The 16,975-nt window shown below is 38.6% G+C and overlaps 1 protein-coding gene across 2 annotated transcripts in view; it reads left to right on the top strand.

The window, feature by feature from the left end:
• SPTLC2 (serine palmitoyltransferase long chain base subunit 2) overlaps positions 1-16,975 on the top strand; it is a 116,294-nt gene that overhangs the window by 31,713 nt on the left and 67,606 nt on the right. For both annotated transcript variants that reach the window (XM_030831896.2, XM_070045000.1), the window contains exons 3-8: positions 5,764-5,918; positions 7,866-8,014; positions 10,100-10,224; positions 11,677-11,770; positions 14,806-14,911; positions 16,105-16,324. In XM_030831896.2, coding sequence (XP_030687756.1) covers positions 5,764-5,918; positions 7,866-8,014; positions 10,100-10,224; positions 11,677-11,770; positions 14,806-14,911; positions 16,105-16,324 — 849 coding nt within the window. The remainder of the gene's footprint in view (positions 1-5,763; positions 5,919-7,865; positions 8,015-10,099; positions 10,225-11,676; positions 11,771-14,805; positions 14,912-16,104; positions 16,325-16,975) is intronic.

Raw genomic sequence — 16,975 nt, 5'->3', positions numbered from 1 at the left:
GTAAAAGCTTGAATTAATAAAAATGTTCTAGTATCTAGATAGGAAATACCTAGAAATCTAAGGAGTAAGTTGTGGTAGATAGTTACCACACACTTACTAAACTTTAACATTTGCCTCTACAGTTCATGATCATATATTCAGAAATGGGAGGGATAGGATACTGGGAAGGGACATTATATGTCTATATCTTGATATATTTTAATTTTCAAGATACAAAAGAATTAAAATACATTAATTCAAATTCCTGGAAGGATTTATTCTTGACCTCCTTCAAAAAGTAGCTTACTAAGAATATTCTGATAATTGTCACTTTAGCAGTATCTTTGGAAACAATGAGTATAGTTGCTTGATATATTAAGCTGGGGGATTATCAATTGGTTTGTCTTTTTTAGTTCTGTGGGTTTAAAAAGAGCTCTACTTTCCATAGTTTTGTGGTAAGTGTGGAGCCCAGGACAGCAGTCAAGCAGTCACCTTTTTTGGGGGCCGCACTGTGCCACTTGCAGGATCTTAGTTCCCCGACCAGGGGTCTAATCCATGCCCCCTGCAGTGGAAGCACAGAGTCCTAACCCCCGGACTGCCAGGGAATTCCCTACTTAATTTTTTTTTTAAATAGCTTTATTGAGATATAATTTATGTACCATAAAGTTCACCTGTTTAAAATGTACAGTTGAATGATTTTTATTACTATTTACAGAAAGTGTACAGCCAACACCATAAGCTAATTTTATAACGTTTTCATTATCTGAAGAAGAAACCCCATACCCATTAACAATCACCCCTTCCTCCTGCACCTCATGCTAGGCAACCACTAATCTACTTTCTGTCTCTAGACATTTCATATAAATGGGATCATACCGTGTGTGATCTTTTGTGTCTGGCTTCTATCACTTGGAATGTTTTTGAGGTTCATCCATGTTGTGGTATATTTTGGTAATTCATTTTTTTATTGCTGAATCATATTCCATTGTATAGAGCAGTCATCTATTTCCTCTTGGGATTTCTCACTGAAAAGCTATATCCAAAATAAACCTTTTTAAAGAGTTTTATTGTACACTATTACTGTGTGTGTGAATGTGTGTGTGTGTGAACGTGTGCTTCTTTGTGTGCTTGCACATACACACATGCTGGCTGTAGGCCGACCATAGGAAAGGGGTGGGAGGGCCAATAGTCCAGTGGTCTTAACATGCTTTGAATGCCGTAGAAAGTGATTTCAGATTGACTTAGTAGCAGCACAGAATGGGAGGCATTGTGGCTAGGGTTAGGAGCATAGACTCTGGAATTAAAAGACCTGGATCAGTTCCTGGCTCTGCTTCTGGCCAGGTCTCTAGGTGGGAAAGCCATTTTGCCTTTCTGAAAATGGGAGTAATAGCTTCTGTAAGAGAGTTCAGGGATACTTAAGAGAAAAAATATGTGAAGCCCTTGGCAACACATATCATAAGTACTCAGTAATTGGGAGCTCCTGTTTCTATTGATGTGATTATTCATCATCTTTATCCTCATCATATAAAAGTATCTGGGCATGCATCTGTGTTGGCCTGAATTGTCTTAACAAACATGGCCCATTTTTATAAAGTCAACTTCTGAAAGTGGTAGCACCCAACCTTTTTCCCCTGTGACTTTTTTTTGAAATTAGCTTTCAGAACTCATTTACGTGCAGAGGTTAACATGGTGCCTAAATATGTAAATACCAGAATAATGCTTGTGTTACTGAACCAGGTCTGTTTGCCCGAGATGCCGCAAGCCGAACACTGAGACTCGGGTTGGTTTACAGCCAAGAGCTTATTCATAAGGCAGCCAAGCGAGGAGATGGAAGAACAAGCCTCAGGTCCACCTCCCTGAAGGCAAGGAGGTTGGGGTATTTATGGGATAAGCAAGAGTGGTCTTAGGCATAGAGAAAGGTGATTAAAGGCAGAGAAAAGGTGAGGTAATCCTTGTTCTGCACAGGCACATTTGGGTTACATGCTTCTTCATATTCAAACTAGAGTCGCTTAGCTTGGTCTGAGGGTAGAGTTTTCTGGCCCTCTGATGTTAAAAGGCCATTTACTGAACATCTGCGCAGCCCCAGGTTTAGGGTCAGTGGTCCCATGCAGCCCCCAGCCAGCTTACACTGGGCGGGAGCAGACTCCAAGTTCCTTTAAAACAACTGGGGCTGTGTGAAAGCTGGGAAGGCCTGCAGTTATAGAAGAGGCAAAAAGAGAGAAAGAAAAAAACTAAGGCGAACTTAATCAATGAAAGCAGTTTACGAGCAAAGGGTTTTTAACAAGCTGTTCCCTTATCTGTTGTTCTGTAAGACAAGTTCAAGACTTTCTCTTAGTTATCAACTTCTGTTAACTCTTTGGGGCACAATTTCACTTGTCAGGATCATCCTGTACTTTTCCAGAAGGTTCACAGTCCCATATCTACAATCAAAACTCTAAAATATCTGAAAACCAAAAGTTTTTTTTAACACATTTGGTGGTAAAACCTGACCTGAACAGATGTGTTGCTCTTTACAGCTCTTTTTTATCCCACTTGGTATGAACAATCATAGCTTTCCTGCAGATATATTAAAGTGTTGGGTTTTGGGGTGCTGCAGATCCCACTGGTTATATATTAATAGATTACCCTGTGATCTTAAGGCCTGTATAGACAGTAGAATAGGTGCCTATTTATTTTAAACAATATATAGGATGTTTTCTACAAGACTTACCTCAAATAGGCTTAAATAATAAAGGATATTTATTGGGTGATTAAGATGACCCCAGACTACTTCGGGTAAGGTCTTTACTGATCCCTAATTAACAAATCCATGAATTTCAATTTTACCTTTCAGGCCAGTAGTAGAAGTCACTTAACTTGTGAGTACCTCAAGCCCAACAATCCAAGGTGGTCTCAGCTAGGTTTTATTTCTGCTTATCATGGATATGTGCTGGTGTATGGGGTTTGTAAAGATCTTCAGAGGTGTCCATGAGGAGGGTATCCGTAAGGCTGTTTGAACTTGACTCTATCATTGCCACTCACCTACCAGTTAGGCTGTTTCTGGGCAGGCCTCCCTCTACAGTACTTGTTATATTGTGTTGTAACTTTATCTGTGTGCCTCTCCACTACATTAAGAGATCCTTCAGTGTGTAGAGGTTGTGTCTTACTCATTTTTATCCCCAGTGCCTTGCTTAAGTGCCTGGAAAGTACTGCTCAGTAAATGTTGGTTCAGTGCCTGAACAAATGAGTATTAGGTTGGCCCTGACTAAAGTCATTTCACAGTGACTAAACTGAGGAGGAAGAGGAGAGGGAGGGGGATGTGGAGCAGGCTGGGGTGTGGGGTGTCATTGTTTGCAGAGAGAACTCTCCTGTCCTTAATGTATCCCAAGTCTAGCAATGAATCAAACATATATTGAAAGATTTGAAAGAATGAATGAAAAGTCCTCTAGTTTACCCCTAGTCCTAAAATATTTAAAGTGTAAAGTGTATATGTTTTTAGAAACAGACGTTCTTATTGCCTAGAACTAGAACCTCAAATCGTGGTCCCCTTCCATCCCCTTTCTTACTTCATCGCAAGGCTGCAGCGAGTTTGGTTAGCATCCCTTCAGATCTCTACTGAACCTTCTAACTGCAGTCAAAGCTGCTACCCGGGCCACAAGTCCCTGTCTTCTACCATCTATCTCACCTGCTTTGGGTCTCAAACATCCCTCACTGTGACAACTTCCTCACTGTGCAAGCCTGTTCCCTTCTCAGGGACTTAGTCGTTCTCTCCTTGTAAGGAGAGGCAGAGCTCCCTGATCTTGGCGGTCTCTCTGTTCAGATCAGAGCCCATCCCTGCCCTCCTAACCTCAGACAGCTCTGTCACAGGTTACCCAAAGCTCACCTCATTCTGGTCTGCAGCCCTTTTCTCTTTGGGGTTTAGTAACCCTTCTGGTAGATAGGACCGGACTCTAAGTTTTTCCTGATATTTATATACTAAAAGCAAAAAATACTGCGTTTTGTCGCTAATAAAAACTTGTCCATGATGAAGTATTTCTCTCAAGTATTTGAGTTAATACCTTTAACGTTGATGTGCAGTTTTAGGAAGTTGTAAAGAAATGAGATCAAGAAGAGTTAGTACTGTTTACCCATTGAGAAGGACTGGAGACTGGTTTTTTGTTTTTTCCTTTGTGAAATAAATGCATGGTGAATAATAGTTAAAGGAAAGTCCTTAATTAGAATTTGGGTGTCTCTGTTCCAGTTTTAATTGATCCAGTATGTTGAAAGAAAAGACTATCAAACGGGACATAGTATTTAAGTAATAAATTTCCAATTGTGACAGACACATTATTTATGGATATTTTCTCTTTAGGAAATGTAAATGTTAGAACCAGTTGCAGGAGAGATGGTATCAGCTACCACAAATTCCTGAGTTCTTCGTGACTCTGCTTAGCTTTATTTAAGGAGATTCTTATCTACTGTGAGGCTTATTTAGTAGGCACTTCTAGAGTCCAATGTCAGAGAAGGTTAATTTTAAACTTTTATGTAGAGCCTTCTTTAGCAATGAAAATCTTTTACAGAATAAGGCTTAAACTTTTAATGTTTTTGACTAGCTTATTTAAAAGATGAATTTAGATTGGCCCCAAGCCAGATCTGAGGGCTAGAAGCTCAGTGATTTGCTGGCTATCATAAAGCGGTAGTACAGTTTTCTTTTTGTTTGGTTTACTCTTTACCTTCAAGTAGACCTCGTGTGGTCTGGTCACTGTGTTCTGAGCAGAACATTGTGCATTAATTAAAGCTCCACTGTGACTTAATTTTTACAGACTTAAATTTTAGCATAACTTATTTTCAGGGAGGAAGGGTGAGCTTTAAATCCCTGATCATGAAAATTCATTTTGAGATTTTTTTTTTTTTAATTATTTTTTGGCTGCACCGGGTCTTCATTGCTGCGTGCGGTCTTTTTCTAGTTGAGGCAAGTGGGGGCTACTCTTCCTTGCGGTGCGCGGGCTTCTCATTGTGGTGGCTTCTCCTGTTGCGGAGCACGGGCTCTAGGTGTGTGGGCTTCAGTAGTTGTGGTTCATGGGCTCTAGAGCGCAGGCTCAGTAGTTGTGGCGCACGGGCTTAGTTGCTCCGCAGTATGTGGGATCTTCTCGGACCAGGGATTGAACCCGTGTCCCCTGCATTGGCAGGCGGATTCTTAACCACTGCGCCACCAGGGAAGTCCCATTTTGAGATTTTTAAAAAATGCCCATCCAAGGAAAGAAACCTCAAGTAGCTGTCCTTCTATAACCTACCTTTTAGTGTTTCTTGTTTATAATTTTTCTTTGGATTTGTTTCATTTTGATCCTTGAAAATATGCAGAGGATGAAATCTTAATGTTGGAATTATTTTTCTTGGTTGAAACTGGAATTATAGGGGTTTTTATGGCATTTCCCCTAATATATTACTGGTGGGGGTGGGGCAGAAGAGCCATGTTTTTAAGGTTTTTAGGAAAGAAAACCATTTAATGACAGAATTGTACAAACCAGGTTTATTTTTATGAGGCCTGCTTTACTAAGCTAAATTCTTTGGCTCTACTTTCAAGCTGTCAGATAGTTACTTGCAACCATTTCTTACAGCTCAATGGTCAAAGCTAAGTGAATTTTACCTGATTGAGTTGTTTAAAAATAACATGAGGAATTGATGCCTTTCCAATGTTTTCCATATCAATTAATTCTGTATAATTGACGTCTTAGTCTAAAGTGCTTTTGCATTACAGAAAGGGAAGTTGTAAAACTTTCAAAGGAACTCAGTTTAATTTATAGTATTTTCACCATTTTTTGGCAGGACTTTGTGTCATTGTATCAGGATTTCGAAAACTTCTATACAAGGAACCTCTACATGAGGATTAGAGACAACTGGAATCGGCCCATCTGCAGTGTGCCTGGGGCCAGGGTGGACATCATGGAGAGACAGTCTCATGATTACAACTGGTCGTTCAAGTGAGTCTCAGTTGGGAAATTGTTTCTTGACAACAAAAAAAGAATTTCTTCACTTCAGAAGATGTTGTATTGCAATTTGAATATTCCGTCAAAATAGGAGTGGAAGCTGAGAGTACAATACAGCATGATTAGTTTCCTTTCATATTGTTCATTGTTACTGAGATTTTTTTAAAAAAAATAAATTTATGTATTTATTTAATTTTGGCTGCGTTGGGTCTTCGTTGTTGCATGCGGGCTTTCTCTGGTTGCGGTGAGCGGTGGCTACTCTTTGTTGCGGTGCGCAGGCTTCTCACTGTGGTGGCTTCTCTTGTTGCGGAGCATGGGCTCTAGGTGGCTTCAGTAGTTGTGGCGTGAGGGCTCAGTAGTTGTGGCTCACGGGCTCTAGAGTGCAGGCTCAGTAGTTGTGGTGCACGGGCTTAGTTGCTCCGCGTCATGTGGAATCTTCCTGGACCAGGGCTTGAACCCGTGTCCCCTGCATTGGCAGGTGGATTCTTAACCACTGTGCCACCAGGAAAGTCCTGAGATTTTTTAAATGCATTTTGCTACTACATTTGTCACTGTGTTGGATTATAGTTGAAAACAAAATTTGACTTATTAAAAAAACTCACACAAAGAAAAAACATCCTTTCTCTTATGCCATTTACCAGAATCAGTTATCTGAATTTATTTATGGATATTTTGATTTCTCAAATGATTCAAGGAGTATTTTTACTTAAATGGATTGAATTGTTTAGAAAACTTTTTATATTCGTAAGATTTTGTTTTGTTTATATTGTACATGGTTGTATGGTCATTATTTTAAAAAAAAGACAAGTAATACAAATAAACTGAAGGTTCCCTATGACAGCTGACCACTATCCTTTTGCAAATCCACTTCGCCACAAATCCTCACTTCCCAGAGGTGACCATTGTTACCAGTTTATTGTATATTATTCCTCCATATGTTTTCTGTGGCGTGTATATATATGTATATTGTACTACTGGGGTTGCACACAGGTAGTTTTTGATTTACAAAAATAGGATCATACTATGGAAATTATTTTATATCTCGCTTTTTTTACTTGCTAACATACCGGTAACAGCATCCTTCCTGTGTACGTTCACAGCAGGCTCACTATTTGTAGTGGCTGCTTAGTGTTCTACAGTATAGATACATATAATGTAGAGTAGATTGGGCTACGCCATCCTGTGTTAAAAACCCACAAAACCTCAGCGTTGAGACAGAAGCAGTTTATTTCTTGTCCCTACTTCATGTCCATCTTAGATCGGTGGAGCCTCTGAACCATGTTGTCCTCACTCGGGGTCCCAGGCTGACTGAGCTTCCACCATGTGGAAAGTCACTGGTCTGTGTGCCTGGGAAAGGGACACAGTAGACAAATTGTGTAGTGACTCTTAAAGGATCCTTAAGCGTATATCCTTTTATATGTGTGTAGGAATTGCTGAGTCAAAGATATGTATATCTTTTAATAGAGAAGTACTGTCAAACTGCCCTCCAAAGAAAGGTACTGACTGATATTCTTATCTACAGCGTATGAGAGTGTCCTGGCCAACACTGGATGTAGTCAGTTTTTATTTTTATTTATTTATTTTAAAAAATTAAAAAAAATGTTTTTTGGCTTTGCCTCATGGCTTGCAGGATCTTAGTTCCCTGACCAGGGATTGAACCAGGGCCACAGAAGTGAAAGCGCCAAGTTCTAACCATTGGACTGCCAGGGAATTCCCATGATATGGTCAGTTTTTAAACATCCCTATTGATAAGTAAAAACTGGTATTTTGTTTTAACTTCCGTCTTCCTAATTGGTAGTGAGTTTGAGTTGCTTTTCATCTAGACCATATTCTCTCTACTTCCTATAGATGGTGCTTCCTTTTGTATTATCAATAAGTTTATTATCACATGTATTTGATTTGCTTTTGAGTTTCATGAACTTTTATGCTATTGAAATACAGGTACACAGGGAATGTAATTAAAGATGTTATAAACATGGGTTCCTACAACTATCTTGGGTTTGCACGGAATACTGGACCATGTCAAGAGGCGGCTGCCAAAGTCCTGGAGGAATATGGAGTTGGAGTGTGCAGCACTCGGCAGGAAATTGGTAAGTGTAGGCTCTGTTTGGCCAGCTGATGTTCTTATTCTTAACTTTTTTACTCAGGAGGGAATAATACTGAGATAGAGCTAGAATACTGTATAGAGCATCCAAATACATACTTTCCCATGTAGTTCAGATCAGGTAAAAAGAATGCTTTATTTTTCTGAAGTGATGGATGATTTTAATGCTTTCAGTGTGTTTTGAGATATATTTATCTTTTCCATTGTGCTACACTTACAGAACATCTCTAGAGAAGTTCCATTAAGTATTTGTTTCATTTATAACTTAAATGTTGACTTTATTGGCTTTTGCAAATGATAGTGATTGAGAGTACTACTTACTAGTACTGAGCTCATGGGCATATGAGCATTAATCTGCTTCCATACTGGTAAATTGGGGCTAATAATAATTCCTACACTATAGAGGTGTTTCAAGAATTAAAGAAGCTAATTCATGTAAAGTGCTTGTAACATGGTAAACCCTCAATAAACATTAACTCTTTTATTATTATTACAAGTCTATAAAATGTGAAAGTGAACAGATTGCTACAAAGAGATTTATTTAAGTTCAAAGGAGGACTCCTAATTTTTCCATTTTGTTCAAGAGAACTGATAACCATAAAAGTTATAAGGCAACTTTCTGGATGTTTATTACTGTGAATCACCCCAAAACTTAGTAGATTAAAACAACAATTCATTATTATTTCACATGGGTCTATCCCCAGTGATGTGGTTAAGGGAGCATTGTGCAGTGACGACATAGAGTAATCATACCTTACATCTTTTTTAAAAGGATACTTTTTAATTTTTATTTATTTATTTTTGGCTGCATTGGGTCTTCGTTGCTGTGCGCGAGCTTGCTCTAGTTGTGGTGAGCGGGGGCTACTCTTCGCTGCGGTGTGTGGGCTTCTCACTACAGTGGCTTCTCGTGGTGGAGCACAGGCTCTAGGTGCGTGGGCTTCAGTAGTTTTGGCGCATGGGCTCAGTAGTTGTGGCTCACGGGGTCTAGAGCGCAGGCTCAGTAGTTGTGGCGCACGGGCTTAGTTGCTCCGTGGCATGTGGGATGTTCCCGGGCCAGGGCTTGAACCCGTGTCCCCTGCATTGGCAGGCGGATTCTTAACCACTGCGCCACCAGGGAAGCCCACCTTATGTCTTTACGGCGCTTTATATTGTATAAATTTCTTGAACATCTTATCCCTTCTGATCTTTACAACAATGTCATGGGGTAGATAGAGCAAATATTATTATTGGTATTTAACAGATAAGAAACAGGCCCAGAGAGGATAATGACTTGCTTAAGCTTTAAGGACACAGAGTATCCAAGTTCAGCAGTCTTCTTTCTCTGCTGCTTTTCTCTCTGCATGCAGCCATTATCGTTAATCAGTGTTGTTCGGTCCTTAAGGATTTGAGCACTTGATGTAAAATTTGAGCATTTGATGTAAAATCATAATACAAAGTGAGGGAAGGTGTTTTTTAACTTGGCTTTTGCTACATAACAGATCATTCCAAACCTTAGTGGCTTAAAACAGAAACATGTACTTATTTGCTTGTGATTCTGTAATTTGGAAAGGACTTGACATTTTATCTCGGCTCCATGTGGAGTTGGGTGGAGCATTATGACTGACGATAGAGTATCCAAGATAGTGTCACTTACATGTCTGGCGCCTCAGCTGAGTGGTGAGCCCTGCCCCTTCCTTCCATGGTCCCTCATCCTCCAGAGCCCCTCCCTGTCCACATGATCTGTCTTTACAACAGGCTAGTTAGACTATTTTACATGGCAGCTGACTTCAAATGTATAAAAGCAGATGCTGCCAGTCCCCTTAAGGCATAGACTTGGAACCAGCATGTGTGAACAGGAATGGGAGAAATTGTTGGCAACCCTTTTTATAGAAATGCCACCACAGGTGCTGCATCTGATTTTATTCAACTATTGTATTCTTTATGAGCCTTTACTCTTCGTAATACTGACTCCTTCATAGACCTTAGTCTGAAAAGGTTATAACACATAGACTATGATTTCTTTTTATAAAGTAATGAGTAATTCTTAGATTTGGGGTTTGGTGGTATTGACTTCATTAACTTCATCACACAGGAAACCTGGACAAGCATGAAGAGCTAGAGAAGCTTGTGGCAAATTTCTTGGGAGTGGAAGCTGCTATGACATATGGCATGGGATTTGCAACAAACTCAATGAACATTCCTGCTCTTGTTAGCAAAGTAAGATTTAGTCTGTCATTTATGAAAACTCCCTCGTATATATCTTCTTTTGTTTTGTAAGGCATTCAGGCAAGCCAGAAGCTCTTGTAAACTTTAAACATAGTTTACCCAAAGATATTTCTATCATAAAATTTTATATAATTTGTGTGTAAGTGTATCCCATGGAGACTTTTATCAGTTGAAGCTTTTTCTCTGGAACCCATGATCTTTTCTCCTTCCATTAGATGACTCTTGCCTTCTCCGTTTCATACAGTTTTAAAGGGATTCTCATAACTAAATTCTCATAACAGACTAAAATTATGGAAGAAAGGATGTTTAGTTTGGAAATTATTTATCAGGTGGTTTTTTTGTAATAGAAAAATATGAAAATATATAGGTCCCTAATACTTGTTCTTATGGTAATGCATGTTGATCAGAGATATATGGGCCAATTATGTGTGTATATATATATAATACATATATGTATAATATAGGTAATAATATAGGTTAAAAGTAATAATATAGGTAAATAATAAGTTAAAAGTAATATATATGTATGTATCTTACTTTCTGTGGGTAGAGTTTGTGAGGGGACAGTGGAAGAGATAAAAGATAAGAGACCTTGTAAATCACATTTTAACAGATTGGCACTATCAACTTGAAAGGGCCCTCAAGGGCTGGCCCTACACATCTCATTTTAACATTGATATCTAGGCATGGTATATTGAAAAATCAGTGTATTAATGAGCAGAAGACCTGAGATTTTTTTGGTTGGTTATATGGTCAGATTTAGCTGTGTGACCATGAGCATGTCACAACCTTTCTGAGCCTCAAATTTTCCTTTTTGAAATGAGGTACTTGGACTACGTTAACATACATATATGGTTCCTCAAGGAATAGATGGGACAAATAGAACACAAAAAGCAAGAGAAGAGATTTAAACACAACTATATTGATATCATATTAAATATGAATGGTTTATATATTACAATTAGAAGATAGAGATTGTCAGACTAGATAAAATTAAATAGGCTTCCACCAGAGACCTACTTTAAATTTAAAGACACAGGGAATTCCCTGGTCCAGTGATTAGGACTCAGTGCTTTCACTGCTGTGAGCCCAGGTTCAATCCCTATTTGGGTAAACTAAGATCCTGCAAGCTACACGGCATGGCCAAAATTAAAAAAAAAAAAAAAAAATTGAAGACACAGGTTAAAAGTAAAAGGATGGAAAAAGTTATAGCATGTAAACAGTAATAATATTTTATTATAATATAATAAACTAATAAATATATCAATATCATATATAATATTAATATAATAATATAAAAGATTTCAGAGCAAATTGATAACTTTGCCATTGTGCAGGCTTTCCTTAATAAGATATAATTATTAATGATTTTAGCATTTTGTAGTTTGGCTAACTAAACCTTTCCCCCCAGCTTCTTACCTTCCTGTGCTTGTGGTTTTGCAGGGTTGCCTGATTCTGAGTGATGAACTGAACCATGCATCATTGGTTCTAGGAGCCAGACTCTCAGGAGCAACCATTCGAGTCTTCAAGCACAACAGTGAGTTTGTTATGGAATTTACTGCTGGCTTTAGTGTGTAATATTCTTTGGGTTAGTGGCAGTGGTAACATTAATTACATTAATAGGAAATACAAGTGAAACTGAAGTAGCAACATTTAAAATGTCTTTCTGGTCCAGTCTTTTAAAAGTTATTATCTTTCTCATTGGAATAAAAATAAAGGCTGAAGGAAGGCTTTTGGTACAAAGTAAAAACATTGAAAAAAAAAATTGTTCTTTTTTTTTACTTTGAACTTTTTCATCTTCCTTGTTTACAAGTCACTTGTTTAGTATGCACTTGCTAGATGCCTGTGGTATGTCTTGCCATAACATTAGGGGTATTAAGGTGAATAAAGCAAGCTCCCTGATCTCAAGGATCTCTGACTGGTTGCTAAAGAGACTATAGACAAACCAGTAGTTAGAATACAACAGACGAATACTGAAATGCAGATATGAACAGGTGCTGTATAAGCACGGAGAAGAGTGGCACTAAGCCAGACCTTTCTCTCTAAATGGAAATATCTTTGTGCATTATTAAAATAATCACAATAAAAATGCATAACTTTTCAAGTTAAAACCCTCATGTAGAGAGGAAGGATTACCAAGCTGTTCAGTATCATCATTTACCAGACTGTACATGTATAGACAAAAGGCTAAAACAATATACGCCCAAATGTTAGGTCTGTGCCTCTGGATGGAGGTTTATGGATGGTAATAACTTTCTTCCTTTTGTCTTTGTTTTGTATAAAATGTTTTACAGTGAGAAAGATATATACAGTATTTTGTTTTATGTAAATGGGATTTATTAAACACTGTTGTGTGACTTGCTGTTTTCTTGCAACACATCGGGAACTTTGGAGTACGTGTGACTGTCCTCCTCCCATAATGCCGGGGTGGCAGGCAATGCCCTCATTCAGTCCATCCCTCAGTTTGAACATCCAGGTTGTTTCTGAATTTTTCTGCTAGAAACAGTACTACTTAACATTCACATTTTTGCTCACTGGTCTGGTTAGTACCTTAGGATAAATTCCCAGCAGTCTTTAGAATGCATGGTTAAAATGGTATAAATTTGCTATGCTTTTCCAGATTGCCTCCAAATATGGTACAAATTTTTACACAACAACTCAACTCAAAAACAGTGACTGTTTCTACTCACAGGCCAACATAGGCCATTATGCATCATTTAAAATCTTTTCTAATCTAATAAGTCCAATAACATATTAATTTTTATTGCTTTGATTATTAAGTGTTGAGCAACTTTTTTTTTTTGGTGGTACCTGGGCCTCTCACTGTTGTGGCCTCTCCCGTTGCGGAGCACAGGCTCCGTCCGGACTCACAGGCTCAGCGGCCATGGCTCACGGGCCCAGCCGCTCTGCGGCATGTGGGTTCTTCCCGGACCGGGGCACGAACCCGTGTCCCCTGCATCGGCAGGCGGACTCTCAACCACTGTGCTACCAGGGAAGCCCCAAACTGTTTCTCTTTTTACTGATTAATAAAGCCCTTTATGTTGCAGTATTTTTTATTTTTAACTTTGTTTTTAGTGTCTTGCTGTGTAGACTTATTAAAATGTTTATGTTGTCACATTTATTGTCTTAAGACTTTTGTTTGGATTTTGTGTAATGGCCTTCCCCATTTTTATCTAAATCTTTAGTTTACATGGGATTTGGAGAGTATACTATGAGAGAGATATTGAATTTTTTTTTTCCTGAGTAGATAATATGGTCAAGCATTCCATAGATATTTCCTTTCATCTAAAATTTTGAATCAGTGTTTATTTTTCCCTTCCCTTCTGTATATAAACAGAGGAAACTGAAACAATGAGTCCATTTTTACTTGTCTCCTGCTGTTTGCCACATGTCGCCCTCTGCAGCAAGACTAGTGGCTTCAGATGAGACTTTTTACTTTGTGGGAGCATCTCCTATCTCTAGGTTAGATAGCAGATAGATTATTTTGTTATGAATAACCAAAGGTGTAAACACAGTCACAGCTTTTGGCCATTTTGTGTTTGTAGTATGTGTTTTTATTATCTTATTTCTCTTTTCTGCCAATTTGCTCTCTTCTTTTATGAAGAGAGCAAATTCATGTAAGTTTGTAACCCCTTCCTTCAGTGATGAACAGTAAAGAATATAAAATCAGATTTATGGGATGCCTCCCACCCCTGGTAAACACACCCTAGACTTAATGTTGCATAGATTTTTGGGCGGGGGGTTCGTAGGGGCGTTGTTTCAGGGCAGGTATTTTAAGTATGCAGTCTGTAGTGGTGGTAGCAGTGGTCTTCAAAGCATTTGTCTTTAACAGGAAAATTATGCTCCTCATTAGTGGTAGTACTAGCCAAGTGTTTCCTGGGCCTGTTAACCACCTTAATGACCAACAGAGCCAGAAGACCTTGGTTGTGGACAGGCAACTGGTCAAGTCAGACATGGAACAGTCTCAACTGATGGCCAAGCTTGCTAACACATAGATTCGTGCTTGCCCAGACTGGTGTATATTCAACCCACTACCAAGATGAAGCTACTTAGCAGGCTTTTATTGAATATATCCTAGGTGAAAGGAAATGGGGTGTACACTTTGAAGCTTTTCTCCCATATTTTGCTTCTTAGGAGGTGCATGTATTTGTAGTACTTCATTCACACTTTCTTGCTCAGCCTTCTTTATGCATTTACTTCTGAGTGACTCACTAGGATTAAAGATACAGTTGATTGTATAAATACAAAAAGAGCTAACTGAATGGCAAGGTATTTCACATGAAACACTGGTCATTTCATAAGCATGCTAACCAACTGAATCACTTGTGCCACACTCATTTAGTCGAGTTTCTGTGGTTTTGAACACTTGTTACATTCTAGATGAGATTTTAATTCAAGCCAGCAGTAGCTTACCCATTTGGCCCTATCTTTTTCTGCCCAGTTCTAATTATGTTAATGTCCTTTGCTATCTGAGACACACTTCCTGAATAAGAAATGTATATTTGCACTTTAGGAATAAAGTTAGCAAAGAGGAAGATACTTTGTGCTGAAATTATTTTTTGTGTGCCATAGATATGCAAAGCCTAGAGAAGTTGTTGAAAGATGCCATTGTTTATGGTCAACCTCGGACACGAAGGCCCTGGAAGAAAATTCTAATCCTTGTGGAGGGAATATATAGGTAATCCTGCTTTATTATTCTTATGTCTGATTTGCGCCATGGAGTCATAGACTAATCTAGACTCCTCTGGAACTAAGGAGACAGGGTTTCTGACTTGTTAAAATACCTGGCTCTTCTTTATTCTTTCCATCATGCTGTATGATCTCCAGATCTCCTTTCTATTTGGCTCCTTTATTTTTTCCACTGTTTGTAGAGGGGGTTTATACATAGGGGCAAGAATTGGAATATGTTTCCTAATATGTCAGAACAAATTACACGCCATTTAATTTTAAGAAATACTTTATTTTGCTTACCTATTTGCAGCCCTTGCATTTATTCTCTCATCTCCTAATGTTTTTTATTCTTTTCATGTAATTTTAATTACACATGCAATGTGATGCAAAGTCTAATGTTGCCTATAATTACAAACTTCAGAAGAATCTACTGTGACCTCTGTCCCTCTGTGGTGAATTAAGATCACTTGTATTCTGGTGTTTGTTTTAAAAGATCCAGTCTCCTTTCCTTTAGATATCTGCCTATCCATGGCATTGTCTTTCTTTGCCAGTTTAAAACCAGAGGTATGCTTCTTTTAAGGCTGGCTAATTTCCTTCACCATGTGCTGCTTTGTAGTTTAGCCTTTGGAGGGTAATCTTATTTTTTCTTGTTCCCAAATCTTGTTGTAACTCTGAATATGGAAAACTAGTGTAATGAACTCGGCACCTTGTTGATGTTCAATAAATATTAATCCTTTCTTTTTCCTTTGGGGGATAAAAAACCATTGCAGTCTATTAATGAACAAAGATTTAATAAGTGCTGGAAGAGAGTAGTGAGTTAATAACAGAACTGCCTTATAAAATGTACTGGAAAAGTAAGTTAAGAACTGTTACATGTTTTATGTAGAAGACTAATAATATAGATTGCAACTTGGTTCCAATGGTATTGTTGAGACTGAATGAGAAGATTATGGACCACAAGTGTAATATATCTGGGGAAAATTTTTTTATTCTAAAGTTGTCTGGAAGTTCACCTGAATTAGTATGAACCCAAGGAAATAAAGAATTGTTAAAACTGCTAAAAAAAACACCACAGGCAGAGTTGTCAGACCATTTAGAAAGGCAGTAAACTTAAAAAATTAATAATAATAAAGTGTCCAACTCCTAATTTTTGAGAGTTAAGAAGTCTCAGTGTGTGTATTTTTTACCCTGTTTTGCCAGCATGGAGGGATCTATTGTCCGCCTTCCTGAAGTGATTGCCCTTAAGAAGAAATACAAGGCATACTTGTATCTAGATGAAGCTCACAGCATTGGCGCTCTGGGCCCTACAGGCCGAGGTGTGGTGGATTACTTTGGCCTGGATCCTGAGGATGTGGACATTATGATGGGAACATTCACAAAGAGCTTTGGTGCTGCTGGAGGATACATCGGAGGCAAGAAGGTAAATGGGCCCCGAGAATCAAGCAGTTAAGGTTCATAAAGGTACTGGCTACTAGATTTCGATTTGGTTACTCACATTTAGCAGATAGAGTCCCAAACTTGGATGTGGAGATCCTAAGTTTGTTTGTGATTTAGGCGTATAATGCCAGCACACTTCACACTTCAGCTGCCTGGTGAGTGACTCTGATAAGCTGGTTCTGTTCATTGTTGTTTTCTTATTCGTTCTAAACTACATCCTGGTCTGAGTACAGAATACCCTCTTGTATGAAAGAACACACAGTGGTGCTGCCTGTTTGCCATAGTCTTCTATTGGGTTTGAGCTGTGCTCACTATTTCAAACATAGTGGGGGATGTCAGGGGAACTGGTGGGGGATAGAAGACCAGTTTCTTCCCCTACCCTTGGATTCAGATGCATCTTGGGTGAGCATCAAGACAGGAAGAAAAAAGATTACTCTGCTAGCTCTCGTGTACTAACAAGGCATTGTATTTTCCAATTCAAAAATTATGTAATGAACTCTGGGGTATTTGAGAATCAATGTAGCATGGTGGAAATGGTTCAACCATGGAGACAGAGCCCTAGGTTTGAGTATTTCCCGAACTTCATGAGACCTTGGGCAAAGTATTTAACCTTCCGATTTCCTTATCAGGAAAA

The sequence above is a fragment of the Globicephala melas genome, chromosome 2, assembly GCF_963455315.2.
Source record: "Globicephala melas chromosome 2, mGloMel1.2, whole genome shotgun sequence".
In the NCBI taxonomy this organism is placed as follows: Eukaryota; Metazoa; Chordata; class Mammalia; order Artiodactyla; family Delphinidae; genus Globicephala; species Globicephala melas.
This window is presented reverse-complemented; position numbering and strand designations above follow the sequence as displayed.